At 41.8% G+C, this 18,630-nt stretch overlaps 2 protein-coding genes across 3 annotated transcripts in view; one reads left to right on the plus strand and one right to left on the minus strand.

Annotated features, from left to right (window-relative positions):
• EDEM2 (ER degradation enhancing alpha-mannosidase like protein 2) overlaps positions 1 to 16,945 on the plus strand; it is a 64,775-nt gene extending 47,830 nt beyond the window's left edge. For both annotated transcript variants that reach the window (XM_085890091.1, XM_085890090.1), the window contains exons 5-12: positions 5,500 to 5,605; positions 7,711 to 7,836; positions 8,098 to 8,309; positions 8,397 to 8,538; positions 12,944 to 13,068; positions 14,566 to 14,710; positions 14,874 to 14,995; positions 15,650 to 16,945. In XM_085890091.1, coding sequence (XP_085746217.1) covers positions 5,500 to 5,605; positions 7,711 to 7,836; positions 8,098 to 8,309; positions 8,397 to 8,538; positions 12,944 to 13,068; positions 14,566 to 14,710; positions 14,874 to 14,995; positions 15,650 to 16,117 — 1,446 coding nt within the window. In that variant the 3' untranslated portion in view covers positions 16,118 to 16,945. The remainder of the gene's footprint in view (positions 1 to 5,499; positions 5,606 to 7,710; positions 7,837 to 8,097; positions 8,310 to 8,396; positions 8,539 to 12,943; positions 13,069 to 14,565; positions 14,711 to 14,873; positions 14,996 to 15,649) is intronic.
• The window catches only part of LOC147023984 (interleukin-20 receptor subunit alpha-like), a 144,270-nt gene that overhangs the window by 106,455 nt on the left and 19,185 nt on the right, over positions 1 to 18,630 (minus strand). The gene's annotated exons all lie outside the window — the stretch shown is intronic.

An 18,630-nucleotide genomic window follows, 5' to 3' on the forward strand; every position in this document is an offset into this window, starting at 1 on the left:
TTGCTGATGATAGGGAGAAGGCTGATTGGTCTGTAGTTGCAGGGATCTGTTTTTCATCTTTTTATGTAGGGCGGTAATGGTTTCTGATTTTCAAGTAGATGGCAGATGACGTTGAGCAAATGAGAGGGTGAATAGATCAGAGAGAGGGTGAGCAAGAGCAGCAGAGCAGGTTTTTAGCACACGAGGGCTGATGCCATCTGGACTGGTTTCAGAATCTGAGTCGAGGTTTGACAGCAAGCTCTCCACTTTGTCAGGAGAAAAGGACACAGCGTCCAGAAACAGCTAGGTGCAACTGGGTTAGGTGGCTCCAGAAAGCGATGGGTTTGGGACAAGGTTTAGAAGCAAACACAGAGTTTAGACATTTAGCCTTTTCGCGTGCAGTATCAGCTGTGCAGCCATTTGAGGTAAGGGAGGGATAGAGGGGGGACATACATCATGAACAGACTTAACCAGACACCACCAGATTTTTGGAGGAGGGAGACAGGTTTGAGAGTTCAGACTTGAGATGAGAAAGATGTTGTTTCCTGGCTTTCCTTAGGGTAGACACACTTGTTCCAACCTTTGTGGAAGGAACTGAGATTGCCTTCAGTAGCATTTGCCTTCCATGAAGCGAAGGGAAGTTGTTTCAGTGCAACAGCCTCTCCACAAGCTTCAGTGTACCATGGGTGGGAGGAAGGGTGGTAGGGCAATTGAAGACAAGATAGGCTAAATCTGTGCATGAGAGAGAGCAAATTTCTTTGAAAACATTCCCAGGATGAGTTGATGTCGGTGAGATTAGAAATGGGAGACCAGTCTAGAAGTTTGCTTGAAGACCCTCCAGTCGGCCTGAATGAAATGCCAGACTCGTCGGCACTGAGGTGGTTCTCTAGTTACGGCCAGAGAGATGACCACTTTAACAAGCAAATGGTGAGATGAACTGATTGGAGAAAAAGAACAGCAGACATTTCTGGGAAATGGGTCAAAATCAAATCCAGAAGAGATGGAGTACTGTTGGCTGAGATCTGGGTCAGGATGTTAACAGATTGAGTCAGTCCCAATGAGTTGCAGAAGTCCTTTGCTGAGGTGCCATGGCAGGTGAGAGAGGTACCCACACCCGACCAACTGGCATGATGACAATTGATGTCACCACATATGAGGAAGAGAGAGTTTGGATGAGAGGATAGAAGTTGATCCATGTTTTCAGCGAGCGAGATGTAAATGGAGTCATCACTGTTTGGTGGACGGTACAATACACATATAAACAAGAGGTGGGAGCGGAAGGGAAGCCGTAGCCAGAGGTATTCGTGAGGGTGTGAATGAGTGAGGGCATTGCATAGAGAGTGAGGAATAGTTTTTTTATAAAGAGAGTAACTCCACCTTCAGGACGAGGCTCAGGTCTCTCATAATGGAGGATTGAGTAACCAGGGAAAGAAACTAAGGATTCAGAAATGTCTTGAAGGAGGAAAGTTTCTGTTAACCAGACTATGTCTGGTTTGTCAGTGGCAACCTCTACGGAGAGATCAGTCAAATTAGAGCAAAGTACCCAGATGTTTGAGGTCCACACTGTGAAGGAAGAGGGAGAGTAGGAGGCTTTGGCTGCATGGGAGTGGTGGGGGAGGGTAGTGTGGGGGAGGGTAGTGTGAGGGAGGAGAGGTGGAGGTCGGGCGAGTTATTGACATTATGTAGGAGATTGCAGAAGAGCAAGGAGAGAGAGGGTCGGATGTGTAGGACAGAGGGCTGGGTGGTGTTGAAGAATTCTGTAGTTGTTGTGGAATTTTATTTTTAACGTTTTAGCCGACTCGATGTAAATCCTGTTCCTCAAATGAAAGACACCGATTAATTCACTGTCCATAACAGAAAGCACTTTCCTTCAGAGAAAATTTTATTTTAACTTTTGTACCAAGGAGTTCAAACGCACCAGATGTAAGCATCCACAATGAATTCTTCCCTCTCGCAACTTACATTTTCCTGATAGATTTGTTTGGGAGCGGAGAGAGGACATAAAAAAGACATTTGGGAGCAGAGAGAGGTCTGATAAGCATATAGGTTAAAAGAACACAGAAATGTAATACGTGTCCACCAACTGGACAGCGAATGACATGATTAATGGCAAAAGTTGCAGTGTTATCAAGCAGGTCACCTTGGACTTGGAGAGAGTTAAACAAAAGTCCAGAAGCGGGACAAAGGAATACAGGATAAGACAGTTAGGTTATAGGTTTAACAAAAATGAATTCAGCAGGCAATAAGTACATGACTGATACCAGTGAGACAATACAGAGGAATATTCCCCAACAGTGGTGAAGGGATGCATCACAGTGGGGAGTAATATGAGAGAGGGCAAAGGGAAGTGGCAGATTGGAGGAGCTGGGGGAATGAGATTTAAGAGAGAGGGTGGGGGGAAGGCGGCAGGTTTGTGGGTGTGAGGGGGCAGCTTTGAGAAGAGGGAGTGAGGGGGAGATTTGATAGGCAAGGGTGATGGGGGGAGAGAAATTGAGGGAGAAAGGTGTAGGGGGGCTTTTGCGATGGTGCGGGGGGGGAGAAGTCTCTTCTCATAGGCAGTCTCTTCTCTTCTCCCCACCCCTCCCTTCCTTTTGCGAAGGAGGTGGCTGAATTGAGAGGGAGGGGAGGGAAGGGAGACAATGAGAGTAGGCACGGTCATAAGGGAGGGGTGGGGAGAAGAGAAGAATGAGACTGGGTTGTGGTATTGTAAATATGGGAGCGGGCAGGGGTGGGGAGGAACAATATTTGAGGGGGTGGGAAGAGGAGGAGGTGTGATGAGAGGAAGAGAGAGAGCATGTTTGAGATATTGTGGGGTGTACTGAATGAGAGTGAGATATTTGTTAGGTTTGAATGGAGCCTACAAATGTTTGAAAATACCAGAGGGGGAACTGTTAGTGAGGCAGAGGACGGTGAAGAGATGATAAGAGAGGAGGTAGGATGGGAGGCAAGATGGGAGGAGTAAGGAGGGGGTATAAACAGGGAAGGAGTTTGGAAGAAATAGATTAAGAGTTGGGGTGAATTTGCACTGAAGTTGGAATATATATATATGTATATGTATGTATATGTATATGTATATGTATATGTATATGTATATATATATATGTATATGTATATATATATATATATATATATATGTATATATATATATATATATATATATGTATATATATATATATGTATATAGATATATATATATATATATATATGTATGTATATATATATATATATATATATATGTATGTGTGTATATATGTATATATATATATATATGTATGTATATATATATGTATATGTATATATATGTATATATATATACACTAGACGACCCGTGAACCTATTGGGTTCCCGTTGTGATGGCAGTTGATAAAAAAAAAATAATAGCTCCAGCGAACTATACCGCTGAGGTTGTTCGCATTGATCAAATTCTCCTGAAGAGTACTTGACTGAATTGGGAATTGATTTTTTTAAATAATTTTTTCGTTGCCCGATTTGAACAAAACTTGATACTGCACACCGCAGGCGAATGGTGAGTAAGGTGGCCCTAAAATTTTTGTGCTATCGTGTACCGTTTTGGCTGTATTTTGGGAACATCCATCCATATATACAAGATGAGAGTTTTTTTTATATATATATATATATATGTATATATATATATATATATATATATATATATATATATATATATATATATATATATATATATATATATACGTCGAGGCGTGATCACCCTTCACTTAAGACATGAAGACGTCGAATCGTCGATGTACTTGAGAGAAAACTGTTTATTAAAGATTAATACGTGTGCACGGAGAGCACACCCCAGGCACCACAATTCTTGCCTCAGGGAACCGGAGAGTGCTCTGCCAGAAAAGTTTGAGCCACTCCCTTATATACTCGGTTTTATCTTTAACAAATGGCATTACACATTGTCCTTTCCTTCAACCCAGGACCAGCTGGATTAACAGCTGGCTTATATCCTGGCAATATATATCAAACCGATAAGTAAGATCAGAGATTTTCCTCCCAGATTCTGCTACACAATTCTCCCTTGAATCACTCAAGGTTAAACCTTCCTTATCTCGCACACAATGTCCCAAGCAGGAATATATTTTAATTAACTGCAGGCGAATGAATTGATTTGGGAAGAAACAAAGCTTTTTAGAAAAAGGTAAAAATCCCAACATATGTATGTATATATATATATATATATATATATATATATATATATATATATATATATATATATATATATATATATATCTGACACAACTCCTGACTTATGGTGAGCATTGCCACGGATTATGTGTCACACTGTGAAACCGTATAATCCGCAAAGAACAACTGTCTTTCTCCCACCCAGACGATTATTCCCACTCGTGTAAAACATTCAACCAGCAGGTACGTGATGCGATCGGCGGGTTAATCAAAACATGTAGAGTGAGACGAGCACTCCCCCGATCTCCAATGGACATTGTCTGACACCAAAGGACTTTTGATGTTTGATATTTGACAGAGTTGCTGGGCTGATGCCTCTCGATTGGAGGTGATGCTTTGGTGTAGGACTATGTCCAATGGAGATCAGGGGAAGTGCTTGTCACATTCCACATGTATGTATGTATGTATTCTGCAGGAGGGATGTGTAATATATATATATATATATATATATATATATATATATATGTGTATATATATGTGTATATATATATGTGTGTATATATGTGTATATATATATGTGTATATATATATATGTATGTATGTATGTATATATATGTGTATATATATATATATATATGTATGTATGTATGTATATATATATATGTGTGTATATATATATATATATGTGTGTGTGTGTGTGTGTATGTATGTATGTATGTATATATATATATATATATATATATATATATATATATATATATATATATATATATATATATATATATGTATATATATATATATATCCACTGTGGCTGCGAGCTTGTATTTACAGGAAATTATAGGTACTGAACACCTCAGTCTCATCCACGGATATTTATCGTATTTCTCTGAGTCCGATTTGCATCGAGGAACAGAACAATAATGGTTGACCATTCTGAAATTGCCACTCTTTCGTTTCAATGATGTTACAAAGACGACTTCACTGACAGATTTTTTTTCCCAAGCAATGACAGGTTAAAAGTGCTGGATGAGTAGGACCGAATCACTGAAAACACACACACACACACACACTCACACACTCACACTCACACTCACACTCACACTGCATGCGCGAAAGCCCTCGTTAGCATTCATACATCTTTTCAAAAATCGCATATTGTGAACAAGCCACAAAATCTTCACTAATTGCTTTCACTTAATACCGATCATCTCCATGTCAAGCGGAGTGCTAATATGCGTGTGTTCGTGTGTGTGTTCACTTGTTCGTGTGTTCCAGGTACTTGGGAATATGAGCACGCAAGGCTTGGGAATATGAGATCACATTACTCGTGACCATGTGTGTGTTCACGTGTTCATGTGTTCCAGGTACTTGGGAATACGAGCGAGTTCCGCCGCGTTTCACGTTTGCTCCAAAACACCATCGACTTTACGCAGGATGTGAACGTGTCTGTATTTGAAACTAACATTCGAGGTGAAACATCTCCAATGGATTTATGAAGTAGATATGGTTTCCTCAACGTTTGTTGTTGCCATTCGTATTTAGAAATGAATGTCCTTGCGATAAACAACGTTTGCACTGTATAAGATTTGTGTCCGAATGCCCCAAGAACCGGTGTTCATGTATCTTGCCTTGAATCGACTTAAGGACAAGTCAAGAGCTTTTTGGATTTTTCTGCCACCCTGTTTCTTCGTTATAATGAAGTGTTTAAAATACACAATCATTGGTCATCTCCACTCGTTCTTTCCTCTCCCCCCCCCCCACCTGTGAAACCAACGTTATCGGTGTCTTTAATCTCATTATTCTCTCCAGGGTTCCAAGACAGCTGTTCACCACCTTCTCAGGTCATCCCCCATCCACAACCATGATCTTTTCTACTCCCGTTAATCCCTCCAAGCCCATTCAAGTTTCCATTTTTTCTTCCTGACAGTTTCCTTCTGTGTCTATCTTGTCTACCCCATGTGTCCTCTCTTACCAATCATTTTTTTCTCCCACATCCCTTCTTTATCCAGGTCTCCCTCTATTTTGTCGCTCAACCCTGCTGTTGGTGTGCCCCACTCTTTACATTGTTGTTTTTGTTCTGTTACATGCTGATCCATTCTATGTTCTCGTGCCCCTTCCAAATATAAATCAGACATTGGGGTTTAAGTTTGAGAGATTGGTGTATCGTGGCATTGGGGGTGAGGATGGCATGGTTTGGCCACGGAGTGGATATCGTGCATCCCTCCTGCAGAATTCCAGTTGCTCGTAGAGTCTATGCCACGGCGCATACACAACGTATTGGCCGCTTGTGGTGGCCCAACGTCCGATTAAGTGACTTTACATTGGTGTTTCTCTTCCTTTTTTTTGTCCACTATCTGTATATACATTAACATTTGATTAGAACATCTCACAAACTACCTGACTGATATGGACCAAATTTGGTACGATGCATCAGAACAGCAAGGTCTCATGGGGTTGTACTCTCCATCCGGATCTGACAAGTTAAAGTGGGTTCAAGGGGGTATTTGCCCCAAATATTGGTGTTGCATTCAAAAATAATCTTCTCAGAAACTGACAACCAGATCCAGCCCAAACTGGCCAAGCAGGCATCGTGACGATGCCCTAACCTTCAGTTGTGCTCCCCGTGGCCGTATCTCTTCTGGAAAGGGGGCCACGGCTTCTCTCCCCTTATCTCTCATATTCACTGAAACGTGTTTTTCTCACGAACTACATGATCGATTATGGACCAAATTCGGTACAATACATGAGGTCTCATGGAGTTGTGCTCCCCATTCAGATCTGTCCCCTATAAGAGGCTGAAAAGGGGGGTTTTGCCTTAAATTCAGGTAACTTATTTAAAAATCTTCTCAGAAACCGATGGTCAGATGCAGACCAAGCTCTTCATGAAACATAAGGACCATGCCATTAACTTAAGTTGTGTTCTCCATGACCGTACATACCACTTCAGAAAAGGGGTCCATGCCCCCTTCCCCCTCATCCCTCATTTTCACCCCACCTGTTGGGGGAAACAATCATCTGTCCCCCACGGGGTACTTATTTGTTACCATGACTTGTGAGCCAGTGCAGGGATTTAAACCAAACATGACACAAGTAAAGACTGTAATAGAAAGATGAACTGATTCTATTTTGGGTTCAACATATCAAAGGTCATGTACCATTTAACAATCATTTTACACACCACAACTCGGGTTCGACACGTCTGATATTTTCTCTCTTCTACTTCTCTCGGTTACTTTCATGTGACCTTTAATTTTTCGCTTGTTAATTTTTTTAATTGAGATCAAACGTAATCGGTGCATTGACATCAAGCGGGTGAAGGCATTTCCATTGACGTGTTTGTGTCGATTTCTCTTTTGTTTTTTGTTCTTGAGTGAATGTACTTTTCATTGCTATCATATGTCTTCAAAACCTTGATGATGAGGTTCCACAACTCCACAATGCCCTGATCTTGTATAAAACTTAACCATTTCCCAACAACGTCGCTATTCAAGAACCGTGTACAAAGTGACCTTTTTTAAACTGAAAGGCTGTGAAGCAAGGATGAGGAAATGATTGCATTTCAATTGTTTGCGTAGTTGTGGGCGGTTTGCTCTCTGCTCATATGCTGTCCAAGATGGCTGGCATTGATCTGGAGCCTGGCTGGCCTTGTACTGGTCCTCTGCTTCGTCTAGCAGAAAATGCTGCACGCAAGTTACTGCCAGGTAGTCCTTTCTAAGTAATGCTGCTTCGCTTGGTCTTTCATGACTATTTGATCCCAATTGTTCGATCTTCGTTGTCTTTTTGTAGGTTTGTTCTCTTAAGTCTGAATTTGTGCATAAAAGGTGCTTGTACAGAAGTATTTGTCGATAGTCCAGTGGGTGGAAATCTTGGCAATACATTCAACTTGCTTCTAGGTTATTGTGGTTGCTCTGCTTTGTCACATGTTACTGACGCACAAGGGTGGTGCGTGTACATGTGCGTAGCCTTTCACACAAAAACGGGCATGCCTTATGGCACCGTGAACCTGCTGCATGGTGTATATGCTACTGAAACACCCGTTACCTGCACGGCTGGTGTCGGGACGTTCATCCTCGAGTTCGCCACTCTGAGTCGTCTCACGGGTGACCCTGCATTTGAAGAGGCAGCTCGGCGTGCACTGCGAGCCCTGTGGGAGTCGCGCTCCGATATCGGCCTGGTAAGATAGTCATACAGCAACCGTTTTCCGAATCGATGTGATTTTCAATTCGTGACAGGGATTTGTATTGATTTCCTTTTCCCACAGGTTGGGAACCACATCAATGTCAACAATTCCCACTGGGTGGCTGAAGATGCAGGAATCGGTGCTGGCGTCGATTCCTACTTTGAGTATCTTATTAAAGGTGCCATTTTACTCCAAGAACCCAAATACATGGAAATGTTTCAGGGTAAGTGGTTAAGTGTTTGTAGTTTATACTGGGAAAGTTGGTTGATGTAATACCGGTACGAAATGGAAGTAAACTAAGGTGATTCCATTGGGAGGGGTAACCTGGAGAGGTTCACAATGTGGTTCTGAGAGTGAGTATTATTTCCAGGTGTCGATGATAGAGTACTATACACCTTATGCCTCGGTTGTTCTGTCAGTATCGTCAATGATACCTCCTCCTCCTCCTTCTCCGCGTCCTTCGTATGCAGCACAAGGTTGCAGGTAGCATCATTGGCTGAGGGTGCGGCTGTGCCGCAGATGCAGTGCCCCGATTACCAGTGCAAAGGTATTCATTTCGCTGACTTCAGAAGGATGACAGGCTGAGTTAACCCCACATGGTGTTAATTCAACTGCTGACAGGGGCCCAAACTCAGGACCCTAAGATCCCAAGACAGCCACCTAACTGCTAAGCCAGGGGCCTCCAACAGGTAGATCGTGAACGACTGGTAACTGTCAATGAGTAGCTCCTATTAAAACGTGGAAAAAAAAAATCTGCAATCACATGGTCAAAAAAATTGACGCACGGTCTTGATAGACAGAAAGACAATAATAAAGTTCATTTAGTTGTCACACTTACCAAATCAATCTTGAGTCCAAGTTTCCATATGTACAGCGGGCTTGTTCGAGCAGAACTGACCGGACCCAACAACAACTGCTGACAGAGGTGTGGTTGCGAGAGCCACCGAACTGTGTTATCGGAAGAGCCCTTCCTTCGTTGTAGCGATACTTCATCGATTTCTTTCACTCTTACCAAAAATGAAAGTTTTCATGGAGTCAAGAAACAAAGATACCATCCAATTATCAAAGATTGCATGGCTGCTTGATTTGGCATTTCTAACAGATATGACAGAAACATTGAACACGTAATCTTCCCATTCGTGTAAAACATTCTTTTTACAAATTTGTTAAACATCAACAACCACCTCAAAAAATCGATTGTTAAAAATTGTTGTTAACTTGTTGTTAAAAAATTGTTGTTAAAAATTGTTAAAAACAACCCCTCAAAAAAAATTAAGAGAAAAAAAAATATATTTTTGCATTTCTACATTTTTAAGTGATTTCCAACCCACCCCCCAAAAATTGTTACCCCCCCCAAAAAATAGAATATTTTTTTTGCATTTCTACATATTTTAAGTTATTTCCAACCACCCCCCCAAAAAAAATTGTTACCCCCCCAAAAAAAGAAAAATATATTTTTTGCATTTCTACATATTTTAAGTGATTTCCAACCCCCCCCCCCCAAAAAAAAATTAAGAGAATTTTTTTTTTTTGCATTTCTACATGTTTTAAGTGATTTCCAACCCCCCCAAAAATTGTTACCCCCCCAAAAAAAGGGGATATTTTTTTCTTTTTTGCAATTCTACATGTTTTCAGTGATTTCCAACCCCCCCAAAAAATTATCCCCCAAAAAATATTTTAGAGAAAAATTTTTTTGGGGGCATTTCTACATGTTTTAAGTGATTTCCAACCCCCCCACCCCCCGAAATTTTTTTTTTTTTTTTTGCATTTCTACATGTTTTAAGTGATTTCCAACCCCCCCCCAAAAAAAAAAATGGAGAAAAGAACTATAACTGTCAGCACTGTTGACATATTTAATGAATAAGATATAAGGTTCACTTGAGTGACCCAGCAGTATTGGCGGCGGAGGTTTTGTACTCTCCCGAGTGCTCCCCCTCTAATTGATTTCTGTTTTCACTTTTGGGACCTTCTGATGTAGCTACACGTTTAATGAAGATAATTTTCATGCAAATCCGCTCAGAAACACACTTTTCATGAAGAAAATATATTCAATTCAAATAACCGTGAGACTCTGGAAGGGATACCACATGCTTTCCGTAACCACTGCTTCACCTCGTAACCTGTCCTCCTGAGGGACTGCTTATTCGTCGTGTCTGAGATTAATGTTTATATTTTAGATGGTTTGGGGATGTGCTCTACAAGTATCTGAAAGGATTCCGGTGAAAAAACGGACGTTTTATGATTTTGTTAGGGCATTTCATCCAACGGCGAGCTGGCTGCTCACGTGATGTGCAGGCAGCGAGTGATTGAGCTTCTCGGTGGTCCGAGGGTCCTTTTTAGTTGGGGTCCAGCTCTGTCCTGGATACAGCCATTAAATGCACACACTTAGAGTATTTATTTCATGGCCATAAACGTGGGTTTGAAAATTGTATAATGATATTGGGAATGATTCCTTGAATACGGAGATTTTTGCTTTGAGCGGCCTCGCGCGTTTATTTTATATTCAATTTGAATTCTGTTTTCACTTTTCGTAGTCGCGAAGGTTGATTAACACTCGGTTGCATCAAGTTTTGTATCCGAGCTGACCATCAAACCCGCTTGGGTGTATTATTAAAGTGATTCTTCACCATTGAGAGATAGCGCTAAACTAATGTATAGTACGATACCTCAAAACGTTGTGGATGAAACCTGGTGGACAGGTTGGGTGTGTGGCAAGGACGAATCGATTTGATTTTGGTGAAGATCCGAATCCAGATCTGGATGCGAGAATGATTTAATTTTTAAAGTAATTCTTCACCATTGAGAGATGGGGCCTAAAATGATGTAGTTTTGTATAGCATGATATTTCAAAAATATATTGGGCCCAATATGTTCTCGTTGATCAGGCATTACGTGGCGGAGGTATGCGCTCTACCGAGTGTCCTAGTTTCAATTTATGTTTTCGTAGCTCTTGAACTATTTCATTAATCAAAAGTAGCTCGCATTGAAAAGAAGGTTGGCAACCTCTGTGCGAATTTGACACCAGGCTCTGTCTGATACCCACTGTTTGGCTTCCACTGCATCCATGAGTATTAGGTTCCATAACCGAAGCCTCGTCCATGTATGTCAGTGCTATGCATCCACATCATTTTGATGCTTATCACTGAGGACAACTTCGGGTCATTACATGAAACTTCTGGAATGGAAAAAGATGTCAGCAAAGCTGTGTTCCAGAGTAACACAACGATGCAAACTCCTTTGATTAAATCTCGTGCTCCAGAACCGCATCAACTTCTGACGTTCTCTCGATCGGATGAGAGCCAATTTGTATCCACTCTTTGCTGTTTTGAATGATTTTGTATGCCATTGATTACCTGAAAGAGGTAAAAGAGTTTTTCTGTTTTGGTTGAGGAGGACGTTATTTGTATTAGGACGTGTCCCACATCTGCTTCGACAGACACCAGCATCAACAGAGAAGGTGGAGAAATTGCCATCAGGACTAACATATGACTGTTTCAGTACTTTGTAGCTGGATCCAGATTGGTCAGATGCATGTGTCTACGGATTATTTCAAGAGTGACATGTGCTTCATCACCTTGGTGTTTTGACCCGCCAAGGATTTGATATCGCTCACAGCACCTGTCTGGCTATTATATATTCCAAGGTGTCTGCCTCATTGCTGCAGCACTGACAGTCGCTTTGCGAACATCTTTGTGAGGTTGATCGACAACCTTTCAGGTGAGTACCTTGCTGGAGTTGACGATTGAAGATGAATCCTACGATTGGCCATGTGAACAGATTAACTTGCAGACAAATGGAGTTGATTTTTTTTTTTCTTCCTAATCACAGCTGTGATTCCTGAAGGACCTCCTGATAATCTGTCAATCATGTTGACCATGATTTCTGTCTTTCACAAATCTGTGCAGATCAGTCTTAAGCAGCTGAATGTCTGAGCGTATGGGTCGGTGAAGTGCGGTCACCAGCAAACTGCTCTCAATGACAATGTCCGTGGGTTTATTTGGGTCTGCACAACCACCGCTTCAGGTGGAACACCACTGTCTATGTGGTCTTGTACGGAGGTCTACATTTAATTTCCTTGTAAAGCAGACAGAAATTTTCACTCCAAACGTGATGTGGAACACAGTGTAGAAGTGAGGATGCAGCTCAAGTTTACACTCTTAGTCACTGAAATGGTTCGGACGTGCAGCTTCGGTCAGACACAGATGGTCGTGCCACATAAGAATTCAAATCTGTCGATGCTCATGAAATTGCTCGAGTAGACAAGTTTGTGGATAGTTTTTTGCTGCTCATGTGGAAAAAGCCTTCAAAAGTCTTTTGGAAATAGTTTGAACTTTTCACACTCCATGAGAGACCCAGAAAACCGAAACATTGCTGTCTCTGTAGAGACCGCTGGAAAATTTCCTGAAGGTCCATTTGCTGTCTAATGTTGCATTTCTCCCCCTCGTCCCTCCCGAAAGGTTGGAAAGTGGAAAATTAAACAACTATCAGATCTTGTTCAGGATATCTGATTTTTTTAAAGTGTGGTCGAAAAACGGATTATTACTTGAGGACGTGAATCCATTGCTGCAAGTGTTGTTTATCTGAGTGTGTGGCTTTAATTATTATTATTTTTTTGTTGTTTTTTTTAGAGTATGTTCAAGTCATTGAGAAGTACATGAAGCATGATGATTGGTACATGTGGGTCCACATGTCCAAGGGCACAGTTTCCATGCCTGTATTCCAGTCACTGGAGGCCTTTTGGCCTGGCCTGCAGGTATGTCGCTTTCCCTTGGTACTTCATTTTAAAACCCGATACCTTGCTCTCAGGCATTGAAATATCATTTTGAATGACATCAGAGATTTTCTTTGATTGCACAGGTTTTTTTTTTGCGTAAAATGTACTTTTAAATTTGATAAATGGTTTGAATTCTGTAACAACCTTCACTTTAATTATGAGCTGATAATATCCCCATGATGAGCACAACCACATGCCCAACATCCGTGAATCGTGTTGTGCAGCACCACATTGCGTTACCGTCACAATGATGAGACGATGAGTAGTTTGCCACACAAGCGCGTGCACACGTTGTGCACAGACCTGTAATGACCTTGTACACTTTCAGGCTTCAACGTAAGTTTCCCAATCTGCTATCTTGATTGCAAGCACATCTCCTACTTTAAAGGTGGTTGTTGATGTTGAGTTGTTCCAAGGTACACCTTCACACATGAGGGCAGCTATTGGTGATGATATTAGATACTGAAACGTGTCGTTAAAAACATTCCTAACTAGATATGGTAGTCATAGAATACTTACCCTGTGGAAGGACTTGGTGCGAGCAGGGGTGCTGGGGGTGATGGGGGGGGGTGGGGGATTTAGGGTAACTACCCTGGGGCCCGTAATTATTCATTCACTTTTTTGTTTCATATAACAGACTCTGGTAGCTTTTACATGTTGCTGCGTTTGAGCCTGGGGAGTAACTGCTGAAATCTATCTGCCCGGATTCTTCCCGCCATTTTTGTTCTTTGTTCCTTCACATTTCTTTCTATTTTTTTTTTCACAATTCTCTTCATTCATTGTAATTCTTGTTTTTTTTCTTCTCTTTCATTTCTTTCACTCTCTATTTCTCTCTTTCGTTATCAATCTGTCGAAGGAGAAGGGAATTCTTGCAGAATGTTTTCTGTACGGCTCACTTGGCTGCGCCTGGATGGGTTTTTGAGGGTAGTGGAGGAGCGGCTGACACTCAAATCCGATCCAGGATCCTCCTGATGACTCCATCTGTGCTCTTTACTTCTTCAGGTTCTTTTTTGGTCTTCCGTTTCATATCAAATGGTCATGTAACATGTGGTAAAGTTTCAATTTCCTCCGGTGAACAGTTTTCAATGTACGTTTTGTACAAAATGCAGACACCTACGTACAGACATTCTACATACACAACCGATTGCTTGAGTGCGGGCAAATTATCACTGAGGTAGGAAGTGAACCAGATTGGGTGAGTCTCCCATCTCTGCCCTTGATTGTGGTATTTGTGTGTCCACAATTGGAACTATGACAGCATGAAGGGAGAAGGTTTACTATTTCTTTCAAAAGAATTTAATGCAAGATATTAAAATTGTGTGAACCTTTTTTTTTTTAAAAGATGCTCAGTTTGACACCTTTTTGCTCAAGTTTTGTTGATAGTCAGTGATTAAAGTAACTACATAAACAGCACAGTCACGTGTGCAACGGATGTGTCCCTCGCTGTTGAAGAGGTGGAATGTCTGTCTGTGGTAGAGCCTGGCTGGTGACATTGACAGTGCCATGAAAACTTTACACAACTACCATCAAGTGTGGCAGAAGTATGGGGGCCTGCCAGAGTTCTACAACATCCCCCATAGCATGCCCGTGGACAAGCGTGAGGGCTATCCACTGCGTCCTGGTGAGGATGCAACACTACCATTGGGCAGCATAACTACAGTACTCGTATACTGTATCTCTCTTTATGAATGGAGACTGAACATATAAAGCTCACATCATCAGATGAGGAATGGCAAGACAACTCAGAGGAAGCACACTTGCTTATTTTTTTTCACTGTGTGCAGAGCTTGTCGAGAGTGCCATGTACCTCTACCGCGCAACCAAGGATCCTTTCCTGCTGCACCTCGGTCAAGATGTATTGGAAGCCATCGAGAAGATTTCTTCAGTCTCATGCGGCCATGCGACGGTGATTATATTGTCTCAAATACCTCAATCCATAATATATTTCTGTGCAGGGCGAGCAATTGAGGGTGGGAGGGATGGAGGGAAGTGGCGAGTGGTGGAGGGTGAGACGAGGCGAGCAGTGCAGGGAGGGATGGGGTGAGCTGCCGAGGGACGGGCAACTATCAATGGAGAGACGGGCAAGTGATTGAGGGAGGGAGGGAAGGATGAGGGGTGGGAGCATGAGGGAGGGAAGGATGAGATGTGGAAGTGAGGTGTCAAGGAATGCGAAGTGGAGGGAGGGAAGAGGCAAGGAGCCAAGGGGCAATGGAGGTATGGGTGAAGAGTCGAGGGAATGAAAGAGAGTGAGGGGTTAAGAGAGGTGGGACATAAAGGAGTTGAGGGAGGTCATACTTAAAACAAGCCTCACACTCATCCTCCCCACCCTCTCCTTCCTTCCTCCCCACCCTCTCCTTCCTTCCTCTCCACCCTCTCCTTCCTTCCTCTCCACCCTCTCTATTCTCCCCTCCCCACTCTCTCCCTCCTCACGTACCCCCTTCTCCTCTGTCAACCACTCCAATCCTCTTTGCTAGCTCCTTCCCTTTATCTGAAATCTTTTACACCTGACCCTGCTCCACTCTCAAACCAGTTTTCTGACCCAAACTCCTTTATCCACCAGATAAAGGATGTTCATGACCACAAACTCGACAACCGCATGGAGTCTTTTTTCCTGGCAGAAACAACAAAGTACTTGTACTTGTTGTTTGATCCAGAAAACTTCCTGCACAACACCGGGACACATTGGGACAGCATCAGCACCCCATTTGGACCATGCATCCTCAATGCTGGTGGATACGTTTTCAACACAGAGGCCCATCCGATCGACCCTGCTGCACTCTACTGCTGCAACCGTTTCAAGGAGGAGCAGATGCAGGTTCACACTCAGTTTGAAGATGCAAGACTGCGTGTTAAGTCGTATGAACGCACCCCTTCCTCCACTGGAACTGATGACAAATCTAACATGCTAGATTCTAGGGAAGGGAAAAGTAATCGCAAACCCAAAATCCCTGTAATGAGTGCTCCAAGCCAGCCTTATACCAGCAGGCTGTCCATCATGGGACAGATGTTTCTCCATCAGGATGTATAAAGAGACAGATGTGCAGCACCTTTATCAAAATGCTTTATTAGGATCCTTGGAAGAGAAAAAAACAAAAAAACAATGCACAGGATTTGCACATTTTCTGTAATATTTGCAGAATAACCAACCGACATCACCCCAAACTTGACACCATCTATTCTATCCCCCATTTTCCAGACATAACCCAAACCTCTTCCTTGCAGGTTCCCGATTGGTCCCTTCCTCTTTAATGCTCATTCATGCCCTTGTTGGATCAACCTGTTACCACACTGCCCCTTTCAGTGAGTTTTCCTTTCCCCCCCCCCTCCCCTCCCCTTGTCACCTTGCTTACAAACAAACCTTTATGTTGTTCAGGAAAAAAAATGTATATATTTACCTTTGGTTTTCAGGTAAGATCTCTGGACTAAAGCTTTTCCTGAAAAACCAGAAAGTTTATCAACATTGCAGAATAGTTTCTGCAAATAGTTTGTATATTGTGTAATGTTTTGGAAATAAAACAGAAAACTCCAAGAGATTCATTTTGATTTTCTGAGCCATTTTAACATCATTGTGCAACTCAAGTACCTGAATATATGTGAACAGGACATACACAAATTAGAACGAGTAATTAAAGATTGCAGACCCCCACCAGGACTTGTTTTGTGTGGTTTTATGATACTTATTTAACCTCCGCAATCTTCGAAGATGGATGGAGGTTACTGTTTTCACCCCTTTCTGTTTGTTTGTGAACAGTATTACGGAAAAACTCCTCGACGGATTTCGACGAAACTTGGTGGGGGGGTTAGGTATGGTCCAAGGATCATGCCATTAAATTTTGGACTTGGTTCCCCCCCCCCCCCCAAAAAAAAATTGAGAAAATTTTTTTTTGCATTTTTACATGTTTTAAGTGATTTCCAACCCCCCCCAAATTTTTTTTTACCCCACCCCCCAAAATTTTTTTTTTGCATTTCTACATATTTTAAGTGATTTCCAACCCCCCAAAAAAAATTGTTTGAGAAATTTTTTTTTTACGTTTTAAGTGATTTCCACCCCCCCCCAAAAATTGTTACCCCCCATAATTTTTTTTTTGCATTTCTACATGTTTTAAGTGATTTCCAACCCCCCCAAAAAAGTGTTTGAGAAAAAAATTTTTGCAACTTTTTTTTCAACAAAATTTCGATATTTTTTTTATTTTTATTTTTGCATTTTTACATGTTTTAAATGATTTCCAACCCCTCCCCCCCAAAAAAAATGTTGGAGAAAAGAACTAGAACTGTCAGCACTGTTGACATCATATTTAATGAATAAGATATAAGGTTCACTTGAGTGACCCAGCAGTATTGGCGACGGAGGTTTTGCACTCTCCCGAGTGCCCCCCCTCGAGTTAACCTCTGCCATCGAAGATGGATGGAGGTTACTGTTTTCACCCCTTTCTGTTTGTTTGGTTGTGAACAGTATTACGGAAAAACTCCCTGACGGATTTCGACGAAACATGGTGGGGGGGGTTCGGTCTGGTCCAAGGATCATGCCATTAGATTTTGGACTTGGTCCAAAATCCAATATGGCCGCTATGGCGGCCAATTTGAAAAAAAAATTGAATTTTTTTTTTTGCATTTCTACATGTTTTAAGTGATTTCCAACCCCCCCAAAAAAAAGTGTTAGAGAAAAAAGAAAATTTTGCAAATTTCTTTTTCAACAAAATTGTTTTTTTTTTTTTTTTTTTTGCATTTCTACCTACATGTTATAAGTGATTTCCAACAAAAAACATGCCAAAATTATAATTGCGGCTTATTTTGGAACTTCAGGTGGATATACCCACGTAAAATCAATTTCTGTCTCAAGGAATCCAGTTATGACGAATAAATTGAGTATGTAAAAGTTAAAAGTAAAAGGGAAAGTTGCAAACTATATCTCTGAGCACTGTTGACGTCAAATTGAATGAATAGGATATCAGGTTCACTTGAGTGACCTTGCAGTATTGGCGGCGGAGGTTTTGCACTCCACCGAGTGCTCCCCCTCTAGTTGTTATATGTATTGGTTCACGAATCAGGAAGTGACCACTATATTTGTTATGGGTGTGTGTTTGTCTGTCCCAAGCAGAGCTCTGTGGGTTTTGATCCGATTCTGATAAAATTTTGGTGGGAGGTTTATATCATGATCTAGTGTTTTCCTGAGAAAGGGCGTGCTGCGCCCATAATGGGCAGAGCCACGCCAAAAAACATGCGTTTTTAGGGGTTAGCCGATTTCAAGTTACATCTTCTCCGAGGGGGTTTGTCGAATCTGGCAGGGGTTTCGGTATTTGGATAGCCCAATGGCACCTGCATAGCCCCACAGAGCTCGATTTTTCATTTTCGTCCCAAGGTCAAGAACTTGGAAAATGTCAAAAAAATCAATAAATTGGGCATCGAGCTCCTCGGGTTTTCAACTGTTTCGAATGAAAGTTGGTATGCAAGTAGTGCTCTTCGAGTACGACAACTTTCATCATTTACGTTTTTCCCGATTCCCACCAGTTTGCCCGTGGCGTCCCCTCAAAGGTCAAAAAA

Source organism: Eptatretus burgeri, chromosome 7, assembly GCF_056783735.1.
Source record: "Eptatretus burgeri isolate ZD-2024b chromosome 7, Ebu_testis_v1, whole genome shotgun sequence".
Taxonomy (NCBI): domain Eukaryota; kingdom Metazoa; phylum Chordata; class Myxini; order Myxiniformes; family Myxinidae; genus Eptatretus; species Eptatretus burgeri.